Genomic DNA, 25772 nt, shown 5'->3' on the forward strand with positions numbered 1-25772 from the left:
CCGGCTGCCCGCGGCGCTGCCCCGCGCCGCGCGCCCGCTCCGCTTCCGGGGACCCGGGGCCCGCGCCCCCGGATCCTTTTCCTCCGCGCGGCCTTCCAGCCGCTCTGCCCCCGGCCTGCAGAGATGCCTCGGGTCGTCGTGACCGAAGTGCGGGACCGGCGCGTGGCGGTGTTGAACGTCGTTCATTTGGCATCAGCCGTCGGTCAGCCCGTCCAGAGCCCTGTGCGGGGCCTTCGTTTCCTCAGGCGGATAACGGGAGGATGCCGGAGCCGAGGGGCGGTGGGAGGGAGGCGGGGACGGGAGCATCCTGCCGTGCCGCCAGCAGCCCGGGGGCCGCGTGCTGTGGGTGCCGGCACGAAGCTCCGCCGTCCGTCAGCACGGGAGCTGCGGTTCTGGTGCAGCAGCAGGAGCTCAGCGCAGCCCTGCAGAGAGCGGTCCGGCAGCACGGGAGGAAGATGACGGCCTGGAGCGCGAGTGCCTCAGCAGTGTCTGCAGCCTGCGAGGAGCCGAGCCGGGCTGGGGAGAGGAAGGTGTGGGAGTCCCGGGGAGGGACGCGCGATGGCAGCGTTATTGGCAGGATCAGCTGCTTCCTCCACCGCTCCCGACGCCGAGCACTGGTTTCCTTTGAGAAGCAGCCCACTGTCACATCTGTGGGGTTCCGCAGGACACACAGGCATGGGGTAAGTTTAGGTTGGATATCAGGACAAACTTCTGTGCGGAACTTCTACAGCCGTGGGTGGGATCCCCCTGAGCTCCCCTTCTCCAGGCTGAGCAGCCCCCTCTCTCTCAGCCTCTTGTCATGGCAGAGGTGTTCCAGTCCCTTCACCATCTTGGTAGCCCTGCGTTGGACTCTTTCCAGCATGTCCAGCTGTCTCCTGTACTGGGAGCCCAGAGCTGGACGCTGTTCTCCAGCTGCAGCCTCCCCAGTGCCGAGCAGAGCAAAAGGAATGGTGCAGAATACTGGTCCTTACCTGCTACAAGAGAAGTCAGGACTAGGGCTATGATGGGAGCGCATTGCTTTATGATTGACGTGGAGAACTGCTAGGAAGAAGGCCTGGTGGGCCTGAACACAGATGCCGGGTGGTCCAGCTTTTGTTTCACTGGAAACCAGGTACTCCGTGGGCAGCAATATGGAGATATGTTCTCCATGCAGTTGTGCCCCCGTGGCTTCTTTCTGATATGCTTGGGAAGTCCCACTAGAACAGGCTGCCGTGTGAGACAGAAGTGAGAGAGAAGCATCAGTTGTGTGGGTGGAGTTTTACTATCTCTGTGTTCACATCTTTCATGTTTGTCTTCTTTTTTTTTTCCAGTTCAACTCTGCGTGCGTCGGTCTGCCTTTGCTAAATCCTTTTCTTGTGGCCTTAGGCAACAATCGAGGGGGTCTCAAGTTTCAGCGCTGAGCAAGAAGCGCAGGCTCTCAGGAAGGCCATGAAGGGCTTTGCTAAGTTGATCTCCCTCCATGGTCAACTTTTATTTTTTCCCCAGCACTGCGAATGGCTGCTCTGGTGGTTTGATAGAGGGAAGCATAGCTGCTTGCACTGCTCTGCTGCACAACTGCCCTAAAAATTGTTGGAAAGTGGAAACAGAACTGCCCTTCGTGTCCCGAAATGCAGCTGCTCTGGTGGCGTGGGTCCTGGCAGCTTTGTGTGCATCGATGTAGTCCTGGAGCTGTTGAGAGCTGGCTGTGTGAGGGACTGGAGGTGGCACAAGACCAGAGGGCACTTCTGATCCTTGTGCAAGCATCCTGACTAGCTTCCATTTGTTTCTTGCAGGCACGGATGAAGATGCCATCACTGACGTCTTGACCAAACTAAATGTTTCCCAGCGTCAGCAAGTTCTGATCACCTCTAAGAGCACTACTGGCAGGGTGGGTGGTCTGCAGAGATGCATGAACGTGGTTGTGTCACTTGGGCGCAAAGTGAAAAACGACCCAATCTCTACAAGAGAAAGGTCGGCAGAGACTTCACCTGACCAAGGTTGTTTTGTTCTTGTTCAGTTCAGAGCAGTTGTTGATGCAAGGAGGGTTGGAGCCTGAAGAGGAGTGCTGAACAGCTCAGTTCCTCTGTCCTCAAAGGCCGTCCCTTCTGCCAACTCCTTTCTCCTCTTTGCCTTCTAGGATTTGATTGATGACTTGAAGTCGGAGCTGAGTGGGAATTTTGAGAGGGTGATCATTGGGGTGATGACTCCCACCACCATGTATGACGTGCACGAACTAAGGAGGGCTGTGAAGGTTTGGAAATCTTCCTTTTGTATTGCTTAAGTTCTGGCCAAGGACTTACTGCTTTGTTATGCATGTCTTCTCTCTCTTAAAGAAACCTGGTTGCACGTCACAAGCAGGTGCTGGTATCTTAAGTCTTGCCTTGGTGATTCCCTAGGGAGCAGGAGCAGATGAAGGTTGCCCAATGGAAATTCTGGCTTTTCGCACCAATGGAGAGATTTGTGGCATTAATGAGAACTACAAGCTTCGTAAGGAGTGCAAAAGGCTCTCTTGTCAGTTTCTTCCTGTCTGCGCTTCTTAATTGGAGGCTGTAGCAGTAATGATGATGGCTGGAGTGCTGCAGTGCTGCTGGGAGCCCTGGGCACAGTTCTGTACTTAGCTAGGTTACAGCTGGCAAATGTTGTGGGCAGCACCCAGGTGGTGGCCCTGCTCCTAACGGGTGCTGTGTGTGTGTTCTTGCTGGAATATGGCTGCTCCCTTGAGGATGGCATCGTATCTGACACATCTCCCATGTTTCGAAGGGTCCTCGTGTCCCTCGCAATGGTGAGCCAAGCTGAGGGGAGAAGGGGGTGAATGTTCAGAGCTGTGGGCACAGCTCTGCACTCAGTGGTGAGGAGCTCCAGGCTGGCTTTTTCTCACCCTGTGTGTCCCATGACCTCAAACCCAGCCTCTCCGGGGAGGGAACTCTGACTCTGGGTGTGCATGAGTGCTGTGGGCTCTTCTTTAAATGTCCCAGTAAAGTGGGTTGCTGCTCGTTTCAGAAGGAAGCCCAAAGTACATCTGAGCTGCATTTCATTTGTAAGCTAGTGTTCCCTTTGAAGGACTCCATTATCCATCCCCAGCAGCTTTTCATGAGTGGGGAATTCTCAGGAGTTGCTTCCAGTAGATGCTCTGGTGAACTGAGTCTTCTATCCTTGTGTCTTTGCAGGGAAACAGAGATGAAGGAATGTATGTGGATGATGCCCATGCTCAGCAAGATGCTCAGGTGCGTAGTAATGTGCTTCCCAATCTATTCTTGTGCAGGTGATGCGTGGTGAAGAGAAGCCAGCCTGTGAAATGGAAATAATGTTTTTAGCCTTGTTTGCAAGTCTCTAATGAGAGGTCTCTCGACAGGCTGGCTACTTGGCAGGGGCAATGAGATTTTGGCTGTGGGTTGCCGTGCCTGGTAGGTGCTTGTTGGAAAATATCCGTGATCTAGACAAGTACGTGCCAGCAGTGCTCTAGCTGCAAGGGATTTAAGATCTCCTGTACGCCCAGTCTTCTCCATGAGCCTTACTTTGTCACCCCTAATGTCTTGAAGTGCCTGTACGAAGCGGGGGAGAAGAAGTGGGGAACAGATGAGGTGCAGTTCCGTGTACAGAGGATGGACATAAACAGGTATCACCTAGTGAGAGGTAGGACCCCTGCACAGTGTCCTGGGTTTTTCTTTCCTTCCTTGTTTGTGTGTGATGCTTTTGTAGGAGCTCTGTAGCTGTCCAGTAGATGTGAACTCTTCTGAGGCAGCAGGTGTCCTAGAGAGAGCCCCATTGCATCCATTCCATTCTGGCTGTTTTATTCCCTCCTGAGACTGAAAGGGACTTGAGAAACCTAAGTCCAACTGGCTGCAGCTCCAGCATGGAAAGCAGAGATCATGAAGTGTGACTGCCATTGGGGCAGGGGGGAGAGGAGCTAAGAAACTTGATTGGCAGCACAAAGCAGCAGGTCTTGAAAATGGTACTAGCTGTGGTCGGCCAATTTGCAAGACTGTTAGCAGTGAAAATGAATTATTTCTGTGGGGCGATCCTGATTTAGCTGAGAGTGCTGCAGGGATGAAAGAATGTTCATGCAGTATACGAGGAGCTTGTTGCAAAGCGGTCCTTTGAATCTCTGTGACTTTCTGCCATAGTTTTTGATGGTACAGAGGCATTGCTAACAAGGACATAACAGCATTAAATCTGAGATGGTAGGCAGTTATTCAATAGATTGTTTAGTTCTTGTTCAGCCTGTGCTTTTTGTTGTTGTCTGTCTGCTATTCAGCTCAGAATACAGAACTATTGTATTTCTCATAAATGCTTAGCACTCAAATATGGAAGTGCTTCACAGGCATTAATTTTTGTACCTAACAAGTTTTACTATGAAGCCGCGAGTGTCTTCATCATTATTTAGCACAATAATTGCAGCAGTACAACAACCAACCTTATAAAAAATATTACATGCATTATTTTTTTTTAGCTCATCAAGGAAAGGGTTCTGTGAATCTTTACCTACACCTAGATCTACTGTGCAGTATACAAGATGGATACTCATCTGAAATATCTAGTGCTGTATCTATATGCAAAGTGTCAACCTAAATTTTTGGCTTTACAAAATTCTGATGACTATATTTTGCAGTAGATACATTTACAGCCTAGTTGTTTCTTCATTTCTTTTTATTTCCAGTACTTGAATGTATTATAGGATTCTATATGGGTTTATTTGTGTGGCAAAGATCACCTTTCTTTGTTTACTGCTCCAAGGTACTCGTTTTATTGAAAATTACTCATGAAGACTTATGATGTTTCTCTGAAAATGCTGAAAATAACTAAATGGCAATCTTCAACATTTACCATTAGAAAACAAATGGTTTGTGCATGAGATGAAAAGACAATAAAATCTGTTATGTTAACAGATAGATATCATTTACTTTTAAGCAGAGTACTATGAAATCTTTTACCAAGAGGTACAAAATTACAAAAGAAGCACTGAATTTACTTCAGTCATTTTTAAATTTTACTTGAGAGTCTGTCACGGAGTTATCTAGATCAACGTGTGCCCTCGACAGGGGGCAGCAAGCCCATAGGCCCCCTGGCCCAAAAACAGGACGGAAAAGGGGGAAGGGAAGGGAGATGGGAGCTGGGCCCAGAAACCAGAACAGCAGCAACAATCTAAGGAGGAAAACTTAATTTTACTAAACATGATATCGGAATGCAAGATAACACAATATAATATAATATAATTGAAATTGAGGCTAATAAATCAAATAAGAGAGAGAGAGTGTCCGAAACTAAAAGGCCTACTTTGAACTGAAGGCACACGGTTGGGGAGCAGACCCACACACTGCTAGGCAGTGAGCAAGAGAGCCAGAGAGCAAGATCCCATGACTCCCTCCCATGGCTTATCTTCCTCTCTGAACATGAAGTCCCCTGGGATGTGTAGTTCTTCCTTTCTTCTGAGAACCAGGCATCCAGAAAGATGTCAGTCCACGGAACTGGAGTATTAACTCTTTAATTACCCGTGCTTTACATGATGTTTGGTGTGGAATACCGATAACAAAATTATAAAACCATGACAGAGTACTGTGTTTTGTACTTTTTTGACTTCCAAAGTCAAAAAAGAGCTGATTTTGCTGTGGGAGGTAACTATGGTTAGGAGAGAAACTGTGTGCTCATTTTCCAGAAGGTAGTACATAAAAAATAAAGAAAGATCTTTGTATTCCTGGAAATTTGAGAAATTGGAGGGTCTGCTGTAGGAAATAGGATATATCAGTGTTTCTGTTTACAAGACAGTGACTGCTGTTTGTAATCTGTTAGAGGATGGGTATCTTGTCACAGAACAACCCTTTTGGACATCTTTATAAATGTTTTAGTAACTGAGCAATGGATCAGTGATGCAAAATACTTTCTTATCTAGCAGCAGCTCTTATCTGAATTTACTGTATCTATTGTGGAGAAAGCACGAGGTTCCAGTGCTACAGTGTTTGTGTTGTGAGCACTACAAAACTTTTTAAAACCACTGTTCATTTGCTCAGTATCAAAGAAAACATTTTAACCAAACTTAAGTGCTAACTAGTCACTCGGAGGTCTTCACTACCTAAAATTTTCCTTCATAACAGAATCTTTACAGTGTATGAGATAGAAATAATAAAATAATTTTCTTATTCTTTCCCTTAGGCATTTCCTGGAAACACAAACTCTGATAGTGTGGTCCGACATGATTTGCAACACCCAGTCATTGCTCGCTATGTACGTATAGTTCCTTTAGATTGGAATGGAGAAGGCCAAATTGGGTTAAGAATTGAGGTCTACGGTTGCTCCTACTGTAAGTTTTTCCATTATATTCCTTTAAAAAAAAAAAATGTAAATAGAAACTGTCTTTGAATTTCAGATTAAATCTGAATCTCAAGTGCTTTTTGCTAAAATGCATGAAGATATTCCAGGATTACTAATTGTAATAACTGGAGCTTAATTTAATATTTACTGTATCCTTTATTCTGAGTTTCTAGTTAGCTCTTCTATAGGAAATACAGCATTAGAATTAGTAAGAGTGCTTTGAAATCACTACTTTTGATCTTCAAAATTGTTTTTGCAGAAGACTTGAATAGACCAGTTGAGGAAAAGATAGCATTCAGATACATTTCATGCTGGGTCTTGAGAGGGAAACAAGACATAATTCATTGCCTGATGACAAAGATAAAAATAAAACAAGTAAAAATTCAATTGAAGAAGCTCATCTTGTCTAAATATGACATGTTTTTCAGAGATTTTTCCTTTAATATTTGAGTATAACTTTAGAATCTCTTCTAAAAAAAAAAACGAGATGAGCAATGGTGCAAGTGGTTAAGAGCACAACAGATCAAGTTTTAAGAAAAGCAAGTGTAGTTTCTAAATACCATTCCTTGAATTTGATCCTGTGGGTGCTTACGTGAAGTCCACATGCCTGCAAACTGTAAATGTCTGATGTCCTATTTCTATGCAAATTTAGTACAGTATTCTTGTAGGTGTTTTAGGGGAAATAAATACTTGAGATTTATCTTAAAAAAAAAAAAAAAAAAAAAAAGTTAGAACAAGTTAAGAAGCACCTATCTTGAAGACTCTTCCATTGACATCAAGTGATTTAAGGCCTATTGAAACACTTTGTCATGGTAACTAGCAATTATGTTAATTAACTAGCAAAAATATCTTGTGATTTCTGTTGTTTTGACTTGGCTATGTGCTTTCATTAAACACTATTGAGAATCACATTCTGGTATTATTTTTCCTATTTCCATGCAAAGAATTAAAGCCTCATTTTAAAATTTAGATTAAACTTAGATAATTTTTTAACAGCTGAAATAACTTAGCTGAAAAATCAAATCAAACTTGCTGCGGTGTTGGTAGGGCTGTGCTGGGGGAATTCATGGGTGTTGGATACGTTTGTAAGAAAACACATTGTATGTGTTATCTGAGGAACTGTAGGTTATCCTACAACAAGTTGGTTCTTGTTCAAAAAGGTAGTGATCATCTGAAGTATTAGGTAGCACTGTGTACAAGGCTCTTAATGAACCAAATTTGCCATCACTCTATTAAAATATTTTATATGCTGTTTTAAGTGTAGCCAACACTATAACATGGTTGATTTCACATCATGATTACATTTTTTTACATTTAAGTATATCTACTTTGAATACAAATACAAGTATATGGAGACAGAAACCAACTTTTTTTTTTTAATCCAACACTTTTTTAAACAACAACAAAAAAAAGAAAATATTTTTAAGTTGTAGGTTTTTTTTTTTGTTTTTTTTTTAGCCAAAAATATTTACAAGCAAAAGGTTTTAGGTTTTTGTTTTGTTTCCTTTTTTTTTTTTTTTTAATTAAATTGATATCTAATGCACTGTAAGCACGTTACAAGATGAATTTGGAGTCTGAAACTAAATGTGAGGAAAAGCATAGTTGGCTAACAAAATGAAAAGTTGTCTGCTTGAAAGACTGCATATTTCTGGAGAAAAATAAAACACATCTATCAAGGAAATAATGAATCAACTAAAAAAATACTGATAAAATTTGTCTTCACAGACAACTGAAGTAAGAAACCTAACCTTTTGTTTTCCTCGAAGAGAAGCATTGAACTGCTAGTATTATAAGTTATTTCAGTATTTTGTTAATGACATTAATAATAATGTTTTACATTTATATGTCTATAGGAACTTTTTTTTTCTTTCTCCTCCCAAACAAACAAAACAAACAAAACAAAGAAACAAAAAAACCCTCTCCTAAAATACTGTTAGATTTTAGAAGCAGGAATCAGGCTGTCCTTGAGTCAGTATGCTGAAACCAGTAGACAGCAGCAGCGCAGTTGAGAAGAAAAGTTCACTGTCTTATGACTTCTTGGAAAAACAGAATAATGTTTGAGAGTTCCAAACTTGTTTTCAAATGCATTATTTGGAGCAACTTATGTAAAGTTACATTGTTCCATAGATATGGAATTCAGCAGGAGCAAAGTTTTTAGCCCTATAATTAGTATTGTATATTGAAGCATTGTCATTAACCAGTGAGATTTGCAGATTAATCCTGCTGTCAGTGAAGAAACTGACTGTATAGATAAGTAGCAATTTTTTAAGCCTGATTAAAACATGGGCATCTAATCCAATTTGTGAAAATTTTTGAAACATTACCTAAAGCAAAAGGTTGCTTAATACCTTACAATCATATATTTTTCTTCAAGTTTGTAGGTTTATATTGAATGCAGTCTTTTATTTAGAGAATATTTGAGAACATATTTCAGATGTAGAACTTGCACATTTTCTCATAGTAAAGGTTTAATTGGAAAGTCATAAACTTAGTGCTTAAGAAAAATATTTCATTGCACAATACAGCAATCTGGTTATTAGTCTCAGAGTATTAAGAACTCTCATTAAACCACATATTGAAATACGTGGTCATTAATTGCCATATTGATTTGTTCTTATTTTTCTTGAGTATGCTGATAAAATACACATTATTTTTTGTGTGTCAGAAATGGAAACTACATTCTTCCTTACACAGCAATGTGAATTAAAAAAAAGGTTCAACTTTAAAAGAGAATTAGAGATGACATCTATTCCCTAGAGAAGTTTGTAAAATTACAAAATATTTCCTTTCAAGGTGCTCTTATTCATTTAATTATTTGCTTGCCTTCTTGCTTTGAGATTTTTCTATGTTTGAAACTGCAGATGAGATCTGCGACGTTACTTTCTAATAGATCTCTCGGAAGTCACAAAAATTAATTAATTAATTAATTAATTAATTAAAGGCTCCCTCTACAGTAAGATTGAAAATGTTCTTTACATTTCTCTCTGTGAATAAGTGCTGATGTCAAATTTAGAAAAGATTTTAACTGTGTGGGAAGAGAAGCAAACAAAATATTTAACATTAAAAAAAAATATACTGTAGTCAACGGGAGTTGTAGCTTTCATTTTAAAATCATAGAATGACTTATGTTGGAAGGGATTTTAAATATCATGTAGTTCCAATGCCCTCACATGAACATAGTTATCAACCACTAGATCAGGTTGCCCAGGGCCTGATCCAGACTGGCACTGAATGCCTCTAGGGAAAAAGCATCTGCATCTTCTCTGGGCAACCTTTTCCAGTCCTTTACCACAGTGAATAAAAAATTTCCTCCTATCATCTAACCTAAATCTCCTTTCTTTTAATTTAAAACCATTCTTGCCCGTTCTCACTAATAGACCATGAAAAAAGTTGGTTTTCTGCCAGTTCATAAACTCCTCTGAAGTATTGGAAGGTCGCAATGAGGTCTCCCCAGAAAAACAATCCTCCTCTCCAGTATAAACAAGCCCAACTTCCTGAACCTCACGGGAGAGGTGCTCCAGCCCTCTGATCATCTTTGTGGCTGCCCTCTGGACTGATTCCAACAGCTCCACATCTTCATTGTCTTCAGGGCCTAAGACCTGGGCACAGTATTTCAGGTGTGACTTCACAAAAACAGAACTGAGGGGGACAACTTCTTCCTGTTACCCAGTTGGCTGCCCTTCTTTTGAGGCAGTCCAGTATACTGTTGGCCTTCCAAATTGCAAGTGCACAATGCTGGCTCACATCCAGCTCTTTATCCACTAGGACCCCCAAGTTCTACTTGACAGAGCTGCTCTCATTGAGTACTTCTCCCAGTCTGTTCACATATCTGAGATTGCTCCAACCCAAGTGGCAACACCTTACATTTTGGTTTGATGAATCTCATTTGATTTTACATGAGCCCGCTTTTCAAGCTGTTCCAGGCGATTACAGATATGGAGTGAAGCTGTGCAGAGAGAAAATTAGAAAAACCAAAGCCCAGTTAGAACTGAGCTTGGTCATTAAGATAAAAGACAACAACAAATATTTCTATAAATATATCAACAGCAAGAGGAGGGCTAGAGAGAACCTCCATGACTTGTTGGACACCGAGGGCAGCATGGTGACCAAGGATCAGGATAAAGCTGAGGTATTAAGTGCTTTCTTTGCCTCAGTCTTTAATAGTAAGACTTGTTACTCCCTGGGAACACAGCCTCCTGCACTGGTAGATAGGGATGGGGAACAGAATAGGCCCTGCATAATCCACGATGAGATGGTTTTGGACTTGCTCCAGAAGCTGAATGCTCAAAAGTCCATGGAGTCAGATGGATTGCATCTAGAGTGCTGAAGGAGTTAGTGGATGTGGTTTCCAAGCCACTCTTCATCATCCTTCAGCAGTCCTGGCTAACCGGGGATGTCACAGTGGACTGGAGACTGGCAAATGTGACACCCATCTTCAAAAAGGACGGAAAGATGATCCTGGTAGCTCCAGGTCTATCAGTCTCGCCTCAGTACCAGGGAAGATTATGGAACAGATAATCTCAGGAGACATAATGGACCAATTAAAAGTCAACCAAGGGATCAGGCCTAGTAAGTATGGGTTTACAAATGGTAGATCATGTTTGGCAAACCTGATTTCATTCTATGACAAGGTGAGCCATTTAGTGGATGAAGGTAAGGCTGTCGATGTGATCTACCCGGACTTCAGTAAAGACTTTGACACTGTCCCTCACAACATTCTCATGGAGAAGGTGGCTGCCCATAGCTTGAATGGATGTATGCTCTGCTGGGTGAAACACTGGCTGGATGGCCAAGCCCAAAGAATTGTGATCAATGGAGTTGAATGTAGTTGGCGGCTGGTCATGAGCAGTGTCCCCCAGGGTTCAGTACAGGGGCCGCTTCTATTTAACATCTTTATTAACAATCTTGATGAGGGGATTGAGTGCACCCTCAGTAAGTTTGCAGTCTACACCAAATTGAGAGGGAGTGTTGATCTGCCAGAGGGGAGAAAGGTGCTACAGAAGGTCCTGGATAAACTGGATTGATGGGCCAAGGTGAACCGTGTGAGATTCAATAGTGTCAAGTGTCAGGTCCTGCATTTTGGTCACAACAACCCCAGGCAACCCTATAGGCTTGGGAAGGAGTGGCTGAAAAGTTGCCTGTCAGAAAGGGACCCTGGTATATTGATGGACAGTCAGCTGAATACGAGCCAGCAGTGTGCCCGGGTGGCCAAGAAGGCCAGTGGCATCCTGGCTTGGATCAGGAATGGTGTGGTGAGCAGGACTAGGGAAGTAATTTGGCCCCTGTACTCAGCACTGGTGAGGCCTCACCTCGAGTACTGTGTTCAGTTTTGGGCACCTCAATACAGAAAGGACATGGGGTGCGAGCAGGTCCAAAGAAGGGCTGCAAGGCTTGTGAAGGGCTTGGAAAATGTGCCGTATGAGGAGCGACTGAAGGAATTGGGCTGTTTAGTCTGGGGAAAAGGAGTCTGAAGAGAGACCTTATTACTCTCTTCCAGTACCTGACAGGTGCTTACAGCAAGTGCAGGGTTGGTTTCTTCTCACTGGTGACAGGATGACGGAAAATGGTCTCAAGTTGTGCCAGAGTAAGTTTAAGCTGGATATCAGGAAAAGCTTCTTTACAGAAAGGGTTGTTAAGCACTGGAATAGGCTCCCCAGAGGCAGGGTTGAGTCACCTTTCCTGAATGTGTTTAAAAACCATTTGTTTACTGTGCTCAGAGACATTATTTAGCAGAGGGTTGTTAGAATTAGGGTAAGTTTGGTTAGGTTGTGGTTGGACTTGATGGTCTCTGAGGTCTTTTCCAACCTGAGCACTTCTATGGTCAGGCATAGTCTATCCTTGATGAAGCTGTGTTGGCATTCTTGAATCACCCCCCTCCCCTTTCTTGCACATGCCTTAGAGTAGATTCATGGAGGTTCTGCTCTGTGATCTTCCCTGGCACAGGTAAGGCTCACTGGTCGATAGTCTCCCAGATTTTCCTTTCTCCCTTTATTAAAAATGGGAGTGATGATTCCTTTTTCCACTTGCCAGGACCTTCACCTGACAGCCATGAATATTCAGAAATGATTTAGAGTAGCTTGGCAACCACATCAGTCAGTTAGTTCAGGACTCTGAGATACATGTTGTCCAGCTCCAGAGACTTGTCCATATTTAGTGTCATAAGGCAGTGTCAGACTTGCTCTTTTCTGACAGTATAGGAGGCATTTTGCCCCCCATCCCCTTTGTAGAGTTTCAGGTACATATAATATATTTAATACACTCAAAAGAGGGGAAAGGATCTTTACATTTGCAGTGACATAATTTAGCAGAAAGCAAGCCATAGGAAAAATTTATCAAAAAGCAAGTCATAGGAAAGAAAGTAATGTTACAGAAGGCAAAGTATCCACTGAATTCATTAATGCAAAGCTGATGGAATATTTATATTCAAGCTCTTTTTGAGACAGAGAGTAAAGAGACATGATAGATAGATGTCTCTCGTCATGTTCCCATTTATGAATTTTTTAGACAATCAGCAAATTCAAGGCATCTGGAGGCTATGACAACTACAATATATATTGTATTTTATCACTGATTTTTGAAGTTCATAATAAGCTCCTGCAGAATCATTGCCATACGAATAGTTCCTTCAATCACAATACTGCAGCAGATTAATGCATACAAAACAAACAAACAAACAAACAAACAACAACAAAAAAAACAGTAGCATTCCTATTGAACAGTCTTTGACAGCACTTTTTAAGATAAGAAGGAGAGAAAAGAAGAAAAATAAACAAGTCAGACCTTATCGTTTTATGAAGAAATGAACATTTTTTATGGAGATTATTTACTCCTTAGATAGTACAGTGAACAAAATCTTGGTCATGTGAATATTTACAAGAGAAAAAAAAATTAGACTTGGAGGTGCTGTTAAGGCTTAAGCCATAAGTATTTGAAAGGAATATTTACAATAACTGTTTTGAAAATATTGAAGTGCTAAAAATTAGAGCTTGAACAGATTTTGACAAGTTAATCCTATTTGCCTGTAGTGACTTTAAGTGAAACCATTGTTCCTCTTCACTATTAATTCCACATTCATCAGCTGTATTCATCATTAGAAAAATTTCTGTGATACTTGTAATTTCCTTTGCCATTGTCATGCTATTGCTACCAACTATTCATATCTCCATCACTCTCTCCTATGGTTGCCATATGTACTTCACAGAAACTCCATTCTCTCCAAAACTATATATTACATCAAAATATCACAGGGAATATTTAAAGTAGATAAGAAAGCCACTATTTAACTTGTGTGGAACCTAACCAATTTTCTTTTGTCCAGTGCCACTAGATAGATATAGTGGACATTTTGTTTCATCAGCCTATGCTCACAAACAAACGATCAAAAAACTGATGAAGTGTCTTGATGGCCACTGGAACTCCCTATGCTGAATGAACTATATGTCCATATGTATGTAAACATATGAATACATATTTATTCTTTTACACTTTTTTTTTCCACCTAAATTGTGAAGATACTTATGTGGTCTCATAATCCATGTAAATGGTTCTTTGCCATCCTCTCATAATATTTTATTACTCATAATAATAATGTTCACTAAACTGTCTTAATGAAAAGATGGACTTCTATGACCATAGAAGTGATGGAACTGCATAAAAATATTAAATGATAGATAGGAAGAAACATTTTGAAGCATATGTTTTGTCTAATCATGTTCTCATATTTGTAGCAACTGTATTAAATCATTGTAATTAAAATTGTTTTTCATTTTGGAGAAAAAAAGAATCACAGATTTGAGAAAATTATCAGCAGTCACTGTAAACTTAGTAGCTTTGTTTGTGACAGTGAATAGAACACTTAAGAGTTATCCGAAGCATCCAACCCTCTTTTTCTCTGTTTCTCTTTAGATATTTTTATTCTGGATATTTCTACAATTTCTATGTAATTGATTTTCAGCCAGCATAGTCACAGTTCAACATCTGCAAGCATAGCTTGGTATTTACTTTTTCTGATATTACAGGTGCATGTCTCAGTACTTGTATTAAAACAGTGGAGAGTGAGGGAAATGAACTGTGAAAACATTTGAAGATCTCTTTGAAAACATGCTCTGTTTGAAAGCTTAATTCTTTTCTAATGTACTCTCTAGCATGTTTTTTTTTTTTTCTTTTTTTTTTTCTTATTTGTTTTTACATAGAGGGGACTTCTTATCTTGAAGATCATAAAAATTGGTGATTTTCCTCATTTGCTCCATGGTACTCCTCAAACAGTAGAGTTTTGCAGATTTAGGATCAAAAATAACTTTTTTTTTTTTTTTTATAAGTATTTAAAGTGTGGGTTGTTTACCTACTCCCCAGGAAGAAATAGTTGTGATTGTTTCTTTGCAAGTGTTTGTTATTCTGGTATGAAAGTAAGTGAGAACAGACTTCAGCTAATTTCTTATCTCTAGTGGTTAACAGTAATAGGTATGGGTCTATTTTGGTTCTGGCTGTGTCCAGCACAGGGCACCCCAGACACACACAGCAGCCCAGCAGGCCCTGTCATCAACTCAGCACCTAAGAATGGTACAATTTTTAAATGAAATATTAAAATTTAACATATATTTTTCATTCTTTTAACATATATTTAGTCTGATACAAAAAATGTTTTATTTTTGTATCAACTTCTTGAAACCACAGCAAATTGAGCAGTCCATTATTTTTAAATGTCTAGCTGTAGTGAAGTTACTGGTGGATATTCTCAGGCACCACAGGTTTGTGATCTGCAACAGCAATGTGTATCCCATACAAGTACATTTGTTATGCATCAGTGGATGCATAATCAAAGTCAGATTTAAAAAAAATCTATTTTACATGCATACATATCCCACCAAAATGTTCAGTTGCATACTCAAACATTTTTCAATTACACTTGAACACTTTTTTAAATCATTCAGCATTTCCTTTAGAAGAGTATGTATTGCTAGTTCATTTTTAAAAGATTTTTTAAGGTTTTTTGATGGAATACTGTATAATCAATGAATGTACAGATGTTATAACAGAATCACTGAATGGCCAGGGTTGGAAGGGACCTCAAGGATTGTGGATCGCCAACCTCCCTGCACATGCAGGGCCACCAACCTCCCCATTTAATGCTAGACCAGGCTACCCAGGGCCTCATAAAATCTGGCCTTGAACACATTCAGAGATGGGGCATCCACAACCCCTCTAGGCAGCTGTTCCAACACCTCACCACTCTCTCTGTAAAGAACTTCCCCCTGACATCCAACTTAAATCTTCCCTCCCTCAACTTCAAACCATTTCCCCTCGTCCTGCCATTATCTACCCTTTCAAAGAGTTGACTCCCCTCCTCTTTGTAGACTCTCTTTAGGTACCGGAATGCTGCTAAGAGGTCACCCTGCAGCCTTCTTTTCTCCAGGCTGAACAAGCCCAACTCCCTCAGCCTGTCCTCACAGGGGACGTGTTCCATCCCTCTGATCATCTTTGTGGCCCTCCTTCAGAAAAATTGATTTAGAAATACTAAATTTTTTTTTATGGGACACTTGGACTTTGTTTATCTTTTAGAAAGTCACAATAAATTAAATAAGATTTAAATACATTCCCTTAAATATTTTCTTTGCTCTGAAAGTAATGCTTCCCATTTATCAAATTGTATCATCATAATCTTATATAATATAGTTTCCATTTAAATAGAATAAGTTCTAAGCTACAGAAGATTATTTTTCAATGTAGTCACCATGACTAGCTATGCATTTTTGGTGGTGATTGAAGAAGGGCTTGTATGCTGCGCGTATTGTTTAAAAAAAAAAAAAAAAAAAAAAAAAAGCCTGGAGCAGCAGATTTGATCCACTATTACTGTCACCACTGCTGAAACACACCACCTAACACACTATGCTAACACTGACTGTTAAATCTCTGTGAATATTCATCAAGTATTGAAGAATGTCAATGGATGCTGTTTTTTCCACATGGAGGAATTCAGTTATATCTTTGTTTCATGTGCACTTCTGTGTCAGATATAATTTTCACAGACTGCCACTATGCTGCCATCATGGCAACAAAATCTAGTGGGATATTGGTGGGAACGTTCAATCTCTACTGTTATACTACTGATGTCTACCTCTGATATCATGGGCCAACAAAATAAAATAGAAGGCATTGCTTTCAGAGCAGCCTTTGCATGAGAAATCTATAAATCTTTCCTTTTCACATAAGTGCTTATGTAACTTCTAGATTAGAAAATTATTTTAATAAAGGAACCTCAAACTTTTAGAAGAATGTATGTAATTAGCGAGTTCTGAAAATAAATATATTTTTTTACATTATTAATTGTTTTCAGCATTTATTTTTCCAAACAGAACTTCATATTTCTGTATTGGTTGCTGGAAAAAGAATTATTGCTTAATTCCTTGCATGGTAACATCTCTATTTTTCTTTTTCAGAAACTTGAAGAGTGGATTTTTAATTCTTTCAATATAAACATGTTCTTACTTCCTTTCTTCCTTCGTTTTCTCTCTCCTTATTTTTCGTTATTTCTCATGGTACATAGTTGCCCTTTTGGTTCTAAGTATATTGAACAACTTGAGAGAATAACTTTATAAAACTATAGCTATAAAAAAGTTCTTTGTTACCTAAAAGATCGCATCCCTGGATGTGTTTAAAAACCATTTGGATGTGCTGCTCAGATAGATGATTTAGCAGAGGCTATTTAGGGTAGTCAGGTTAGGTCGTTGGACTCAATGATCTTTAATGTCTTTTCCAACCTGAGTGATTCTGTGATTCTATTTGTTTAGCCGCAGCTGGCATTTATGTAGCATGCTTTTATTTACGGATGCTCTTGCTTAGTGATGCATGTATAAGTGTGTCTGTCCCCCCATCACTTTACCCCTGTGTACATTCTCTTCAGGTAGAGAGAAAAGCGGTGATTCTGTTTCCTATGAAGACTAAATTGCAAACAATCATACAGACTGTTACTGAACTAAAGAAAACTGAGTTAGTTGTGTTGTTTTTGGTGACATCAGTGTTGCCATGGTACCAGAGGATCTCAACGCACCCCTTTTGCTTGGGTACTTCTTATATTTTTTTCTATGCCTTGTATAGATGCAGAAAATTGTACCATTGAACTGTCCACTGGACTAATGGGGTAAGTGGGACAGCTGTCCCTTCACCGCTGCTTCATAGCTTCTCTTCTTTGACTCGTTTCCTGAGGAAAGCCTCTGAACGGAATACAACTTGCAAGCATTGGTTGTTGGTTCTTTAGGTTAGATTCAGTGAAGCTTACTTATATCTGGTTAATCTGGGGAGGATTGAGATCCTCTGTATCTCTGTCACCTGTTCCACGTTTGAGCACCCTCACAGTGAGAGCCTTTTCATTCTACTAAGTGTCACCCTGGGTAGGGACACATTTCACTAGATGAGGTTACTCTAAAGTGCCATTTAACTGGACCTGGAGCTCTTCCACTGATGCATCCACAGCTTCTCTGGGCAGCTTGTTACACTGCCTCAACAGCCTCATAGTGACAGATTTCTACCTTAATTCTAATCTAAATATATCTTTGAATTTAAATTGTCCCCATTCTCCTGTCACTAGAGATCATCAGAAAAAGTCTTTCTCCATCTTTCTTAAGCCCACTGTATGTATCAAAAGGCTACAATAAATCATCTCCAAAGCCTTGTCCAAGCTAAAATCTCACAGCTTTTCTTCAGAGGAGGGGAGTTACATTCAGCTAGATTGAGTCAAGGTTAGATATCATGGGGAAGACAGAGACCCCCATGCTTTCTGGGAACGCATCCTCATGGGGACAGTCTTTTTCTCCCAGCTGGAAGATGTCCATGCTGCAGCATGTGTCTGGTGCTGCTTGTGCTCCTGTCACTGAGCACCTGTGAGAAAAGCCAGGCTTCATCATCTTCCACAATCCCAGTAAGCATCTGTAGGTAACACTCACTTTTTTTAATACTGATTGTAGGCAGTTCCCTCAGCCTTTGCTGCGACTGCTGGGTGCCCTGGACTCTCACCAGCCCTGGCTGAGCTCTTGCTCCATGTGGCAATGTCTTTTTCATACCAGGGTCACCAGGTAGGGACTTAAGAATCCCCATGCAGATTCTCAAGGTCCAAAAGGGGGGAAAAATAGAGAGAGAAATATGTGTTGTTTTTGTTGTTTTTGTGAGTTCGTTTTCTTAAGTATTACTCATTTTTTATTTATTGAATCAATTGTTCAATATGCCTCATCTTGAAAAGATGACCTTCATGCTGAACTTCAGGCTGCTTCATGTCAGAACCAAAGTCATCTTCTCCACATGAGTAGCCACTTCTGTAACTTGTTTGACACATTCTCAGGGCCCCAGTCAGCTCAGGTCCTTCTGCTGGATTCCTTCTGTTGTCCTGGCACAGCAGCTCAGAGAATGCTGGTCTCTGCCTTCCCCTATTCCTGAGGACTTGGGGAAGAAGAAATGACAGATTTTGGCAAGGGAAAAGGATGGACATGCGAAGGATGGTCTCACAGGAGCTTTTGTTGTCAAAAGAATTACCAGGAATGGCCATGTGAGCCTGCAAGGTGGTACTGGAGTTGGGACTCCGCCAGCTAGTGGTAAACTTATGGGATGGATAGTTTGGTGCCAAGACAGAGGTGGCCATCTGGGGAGAGGTGGACAGGACCCTGCCTGGCCACCAGAGCACACAGCTAGTTTGAGCTGAAGGGGAAATACTTTGTCCAGTAAAGATCCCAGTAAATCCTGGGAAAGCATCCTTCAGGAATAATATTGCAATATTTTTTGGAATTTTGAATACTTCTTTCTTTCCAGACTTTTTCTGATAATTTGAAAATTTTACACCAATCTATATAAGTCGATAATTATTAAACTTGCTTTTAGCTTTTACATTATACAGTTTTTAATTTTTTACTTGTAAATTTACTTTCCCTCTTAAAAGCTCAAAACATATCCTGACTGTGTTTTATCAAAAAATATATAAACAGGTAATTTCTCTAAAATTAGAAATCTGTTACTCAATTTTCAGGCACATAAGAAGCTGGCTTATCTACAATGTATCTTTCAATTTTAATGGATGTTTGTGAGTCAAAGAATCAGTGGGATCGTATCTAAAGTATGCTTCTGCATAATCTTCACACATTAGCATTAAAAATAATCCTTATACATACCTAGGTGCAATTTTCCTTGATTTTTTTTTTTTTTTTTTTTTTTAAGAGAACAACAGTAGTTCACAGCTTGAAGCAAGCACAATATTAAAAATCATAAAATAAAATTACAATAGTTTTTCTTAACATTGTTTCTAATAAGTTGCATAACTCATCAGAAGATATAAAAATCTTCACGTGGAAGATACATTTATTCAGTATATTCTATCATTGCTGTTTCAAAGTGTATTAGTTACTGTAAGCTTTCAGGTATTATTTATTTTTTCCCCTCAAGATTTAGCTTTTTGACCTCAAACATTAGTGAAAGATGCAGTCAGGATTAGCAGGTTCTAAACTGTATTGACTTTCAGGGAAAAAAAAAAGCACTGAAGTTTCTGTTCAGATTCTATCTGAAGAGACTGCTGATCAGTTCTTTATTAGAAAAATTTCCATTTTTAGTGAACTTTTGTCATAGGAAATACAGACAAAAATAATAGCTATTTAATAATATATTACAAACTACCAAAATAAAAACATCAGAAGAAAGCTAGAAATTACTTCATCAAAACTTACTATAGGAAGTAGTGAAATTGAAGTAATTGAAATTAAAGTAATTGAAAAATTCCTTCTTCAAGTCCATACCTCTCCAATTTTGAGATAGGGATGTGATGAGGGACCATGTCAAAGGCTTTGAAGAAGTCGAGGTAAATGACATCGTCCTTCCTCTGTCCAGTGATACCGTCACTCCATTATAGAAGGCCATCAGATTGGTCAGGCAAGATCTGCCCTTTGTGATGCTGTGCTGGCTGTCTCTGATCACCTCTTTATCTTGTAGGTGCCTTCGCATGGTTCCTACTCTATGATCTTCCCAGGTACAGAGGTGAGGATCACCAGCATGTAGTTCCCTGGGAATTTTTCAATGGATTAAGAACTGGTTGGCTGGACATGATCTGTGGTTCTGTGTCAGGGTGAAGGCCGGTCACAAGTGGTGTCCCACAAGGGTCAGTCTTGGGAACGGGGCTCTTCAACATCTTTGTCAATGGTCTGGCCAATGGCATCAAATGCATCCTCAGCAAGTTAGCAGGTGACACGAAGCTGAGCAGTGCAGTTGATACATTGGAGGGAAGGGAAACCATCCAGAGGGACCAGAACAGGCTGGAGAAGTCAGCCCCTGAGAATCTAATGAGGTTGCACTTAGGCTGGGACAACTCCAGGTATTTATAAGGGCAGGAGGAAGACCACCTTGAGAGCAGCCTGCAGAGAAGGACTTGGGGGTACTGGCAGATGAGAAGCTAGACATGAACCATCAGTGTACATTTGCAGCCCAGAGGGCCAACTATGTTCTGGGCTGCATTAAAAGAGGAGTGTCTAGCAGGGAGAGAGAGGTGATTGTTCCCGTCTACTCAGCTCTTGTGAGGCCCCATCTGGAGTACTGCATCCACACCTAGGGCCCTCAGCACAAGAAAGACACAGAGCTCTTGGAACAGGTCCTGATAGGGCTGCTAAGATCAGAGGACCAGAGCACCTCTTGTATAAAGAAAGAAAGGCTGAAGGAATTGGGCTTGTTTAACTTGGAGAAGAGAAAGCTCCAGAAAGACCTCATTGTGGCCTCCAAATACTTGAAGGGAGCTTATAAACAGGAAGGGAAAGACTGTTTACATGGGTGTATAGTGATAGAACAAAGGGGGATGGTCTTAAACTGAAACAGAGGAGATTTAGGTTAGAGGTTAGGAGGAAGCTTTTCACTCAGATGGCGGTAACACACTTGAACAGGTTGCCCAAGGAGGTTGTGGATGCCCCATCCCTGGAGGCATTCAAGGCCAGGCTGAATGTGGCTCTGGGCAACCTGGTCTGCTGGTTGGCAAACCTACCCGTGACAGCAGGGTTGAAACTAGATGATCATTATGGTCCTTTCCAACCCAGGCCAGTCCATGATTATATGTAAGCAATGCTCACCTTTAATCACCAGTGCAACACAATATGAACTTCTAGGAAAAAATAAATAAATTCTATTCCCCCATTATCAGAGAAGGGATCCTGTTGCCCCTTCACTACAGCCAATTTTAGTGAGGTTTGAACAGTCCCTACTTTCAGCATTCTTTACTTCATTCTTCCCCCCCTCGTTCCCTTTTCAAGCTTTTCTCCCTTTTGATTTCTTTCTTTTCCACTTTCTTCTTAAGAGTTCTTCTTGCTTTCCTTTCCTCTTGGCCTTTAATAAAAAGAATTTTCCTATCTAGATGTTATCATGCTTTTTTTTTTTTTTCTCCATTAAGGTAGGAATAATCTTGTCTATAAATAGTGATAAGCATTTTCAGCATCACAGTGCATGTGTAGGCTTGTTCAGTCAAGAAATCAGACGATAGGACCAGCAGAATATATATTAACAGATAATTAATCTACTTCCTATAGTAAGTTTTGATGAAAACGCAGTTTTCTGCGTTCCCAGAAAGCATGGGGGTCTCTGTCTTCCCCATGATATCTAACCTTGACTCAATCTAGCTGAATGTAACTCCCCTCCTCTGAAGAAAAGCTCTGGGCAACATGTTCCAGTACTCTGTAACCCTCATTGTGAAGAAGTTCTTTCGCTTATTGGTTCGTAACTTCCTATGCTCAACTTTATGGCCATTTCCCCTTGTTCTGTCCCCATGGACTGCTGAAAAGAGGTTGGCCATGTCCCTTTGACTCCCACACTTAAGATATTTATAGACATTAATAAGATCCCCTCTCAGTCTTCTTTTCTCAAGGCTGAAAAGATTCAGGTTACCTAGCCTTTCCTCATAGGGGAGACTCTCCAGGTCACTTGTGGTCCTCTGCTGGACTATCTCCAGGAGATCCCTGCATTTTTTTGTACTGGGAAGCCCAGACCTGGATAGAGTACTCCAGGTGAGGCCTGACCAGAGCAGAGCAGAGGGGGAAGATCACCTCCCTGGACCTTCTGGCCATGCTCTTTTCAATGAACTCATTGGCCTTCTTGGTCATCAGAGCAGTATGTTCATAATATATTGTTTATGTGCTTAAATTTTCATAATGATATTTTGGTGCCCGTGATTAATAACAACAAGAAAATACTCTACATGTGTGGAATATGGTAGCCCAGCGAGAGGCTCTTTGATACATTTTACGTGTTTGAAAGATAGATGCTTTTAAAGGATAGATTCACGGTTAATGCTTTTTAGTCGTACAGAATTAGTATATGCATTAGTGCCCATACAGCAGCATAAGGCTCACATAATATGTTAAGAAAAGAATGCTGAAAGTGAAGATCCTCACTCTAAAAATGTTTTAATCTAAAAAGTATGTCAGATGAAATGGAGTTAATGTAAGTGAAAAAAGTGAGAAAAATTTCACCTAAGATTGCCAGCAATCATTAGTACAGAACCTTTATATTTTTAATCCCAGTGAAATGTTTTGTAAGAAGTGTGCAGAGTTGATCGTGTAGAAGCCATTGGCAATTTTGAAATATGTGTGAATGGTAAATTTCCTATGAATATTGTTGGCTTGATTTCAGATATATTCACAAGCATTTCTCTGGAAAGTACACTGCTATTCTGTCCAATGTAAATTCACTGACACCTGCTCTTAGCAGGAATTTTTTAGTAATTCAAGGCAGTAACGTTTATCAAAGTAGCTAAATTAGCTGTTATGAAATCACTGTTGAGTTTTTGTGAATGAGCACCTCTATGCACTATTCTACTTCTATTCTAGCACTTTTCAGACACTAACATAGGTAATAGACTAATGAGGCAGGGGAACCTGCGAATCCAAGCCCTGGGAAAAGGAAAAGGGGAAAAGGTAGGGAGATGGGTCTAAAAACAGCACAGTGGCAATGATCTGAGGAGAAACAAACTAATTTACTAAATAAGATATCAGAATGCAAGATAACATACTATAATGCAATATAATATAACGTAATTAGAATTGAAGCTAATAACTAAAGTGAGAGTGTCTGAAAAATAGAAGCCTTACTCTAATTAAGCTGAGGTGATATGGCTGGGAGCAGAGATGAGCCAGAAAATCAAAAAAGGGAAGTCAAGAGATCTACGAATGGTTTTTATCTTTCCCACTGAGCAGAAATGGTAACAGAACAGTGAGCAGTCCTCTGGGGGATATAGTTCTTCTTCTCTTCTAAAACAGGTACCCCGAAGTATCTACTATGCATGGAACAGGAGCATTAATGCTTTAACATGTACTACATGGTGTTATGATGTGGAATACTGAGAACAAAAATCTAAAACCATGACATATAGTTACACTTCCGTCACCAGAAAAAAGAGGAAATAGGGAAGTTCTGGAGTCTGAGTCTAATTCAAAATTGTTTGTAATTAATTAAATGAATTATTTTGGACTTCAAAAAGGAATCTCTTTTACAGATTTTGTTCACTGACCAAAATTTACAAAATTCTTCAAGTAGACACAAGTATAGGGCAAAAAATATCTGAACAAGCCTACCCAAGTCTAATAAGGTAATAAGACTGTGGGTGGTGACTTATTTTCCTTTGAGATTTGGAATTGGGGTCACTTTTGTCACCAGATTTTTTAACACCTTCTTCGAGATATTCTGATTTATTGCTCTTCAGAGGAAAACTGCTTAAATGTGGCATCACAGAAATATATTGGATTAAGGGCTAATACATTTTCCTAGCCAGATGAAAGTGGTGTTGTATTTTTAACATGTCAATAGTGCTTATCCATATCTCAGGAAATCCAACAGTGGAGAAATCAGGTTTAAAGTAATTAGATTTATATTTCTTATTTAAATGCATATATTTATTTTCAATATTGTCAGTTACTTTTTTCCTATCTTACCACGTTTTTGTCTCTCTTCCTCTTTTCCTGTCTCTCTCGTGCACTAATATATAAACAAATATATAAACATATATGTATACACTTATATACTGTCTCTTTCCTATTAATGGTAGTTAGTTTAGTGACTAAGGATGAAAAATATTGTATATTTACGCTTCAATTATAGGAACAATATGTTTTACTGTCTAAGTACCATTTCTTGTCATGGTTATTATCGTGATATTAAATAGCTGAGAGTCATTGTAGAAGGAACATAAGTCATTACCATCTTTCTATACATAATGACTCTTAAACATAATTGCTATGTAATCTTTAGGTGAATTATTATATTGAATTACTATATAGGCCAGTGCACATGCTGGTAGCTTAGCTAGGAATAAAAGAAAGCTACTCAATCAAAGATTAGTCCTGTTTCTTTTTTAATTGAATGATTTCAAAGCATAATATTCAGGGCCGTGTTTTAGAAATATGTGATACTTTTACTTGACTCTGTTAAAGTGTGTGATATTAATTTATGTAAATTGATAATGAAACGAACATAACTGCATGACTGAAAGACTGATCCAGGTATGAAAAGGATACTTGTATTTCATGAGCTACATATTGAGAACCCACAAACCCACAAAAATCTAGTCAAAGTCTTGATTAGAATGTGAGTCACATGCTTGACAGTCAAGGTAACTTATGCTGATGTTACAAAGAGATACCAGCTGATCTTAGGGGAAAGGTGATATGTTCTACATAGGGGACTTTACAAACAGCAGAAAATTAAATTCTTTCCTTTGACCTCCTTCATAGGATGCGAAGTCAATGCAGTATTTATTTCAAATATTCCTTTCATACGCATCAAAAAAGTACTACTGATTGATCCTCAGAGGCAGAATTACAATCTGTGACTGTCCTCAAACATGCTTATATGTCCTTCTACTTGAATGTGAAAGCTGTTCTCCTTCCTAGGAAAATGAAGACAGTTCTAAGCACCTGGTCTTAAGTAGCTTAAGAAAAAGAAAGAAAACAATATAATGAACATAAGATAATGGAAGGTAGGTTTATTTGTTTGTTTGTTTTAAAGTAAATAATCTGATTTCATGCTTCTGTTTCTTTTGAAGCTTTATTATTTCAGGAGGTTTTTGTTCCTTTGGAAGAGATACTATTCCTCTGTGATTTCCCTGTAGTTCTATTCATGTTTATATGAAACAAAGTACTCCAAAATTCAGAAAGTCTTCTAGGTCAAATGCCCCTGAATAGATCTTAGCATCTGAAATAGGAGGACTTCTGTATCTTAGCAAAATAGATTAAGATGTAAATATCATTTAATAACCAGAAAAAGAAAAGAGCAATAGAGAAGAATGACAAGATTTTGATAGAGTGATTTAAATACATCTTTTCCTTACAAAGAAAATGATTTAATCATTTACTGTTATATCATTGAAGCGAAGTGAGAGATTTCTAAAGACTGTTAGATGTTCTGGAACTAGAATCAGAATGAGCTACGTTCATTCCAGTAAAGATAATCTCTTCTTTGATATGTATTGTGTGGATGTTTCAAAGCAT

General features: G+C 39.9%; 1 protein-coding gene across 19 annotated transcripts; it reads left to right on the plus strand.

Annotated features, from left to right (window-relative positions):
• Positions 1–25772, plus strand: LOC149911668 (annexin A4-like). 19 transcript variants are annotated; one of them, XR_016463002.1, is made up of 7 exons: positions 1–1686; positions 1773–1867; positions 2117–2230; positions 3147–3203; positions 3519–3595; positions 6127–6274; positions 25176–25772. XR_016463002.1 is itself a non-coding variant. In XM_090133405.1 (6 exons), exons 1-6 carry the CDS (start codon positions 1608–1610, stop codon positions 15647–15649), a joined length of 504 nt encoding a protein of 167 aa, XP_089989531.1. In that variant the 5' UTR covers positions 1–1607; the 3' UTR covers positions 15650–19480. The 19 variants fall into 19 exon arrangements, 10 of the variants coding, with proteins under 10 accessions (XP_089989531.1, XP_089989532.1, XP_089989533.1 ...); XR_016463000.1 differs by lacking the exon at positions 25176–25772 and adding an exon at positions 15639–19480; XR_016463001.1 differs by lacking the exon at positions 25176–25772 and adding an exon at positions 6545–7696.

The sequence above is a fragment of the Phasianus colchicus genome, unplaced genomic scaffold, assembly GCF_987193195.1.
Source record: "Phasianus colchicus unplaced genomic scaffold, bPhaCol1.hap1.1 HAP1_SCAFFOLD_60, whole genome shotgun sequence".
NCBI lineage: Eukaryota > Metazoa > Chordata > Aves > Galliformes > Phasianidae > Phasianus > Phasianus colchicus.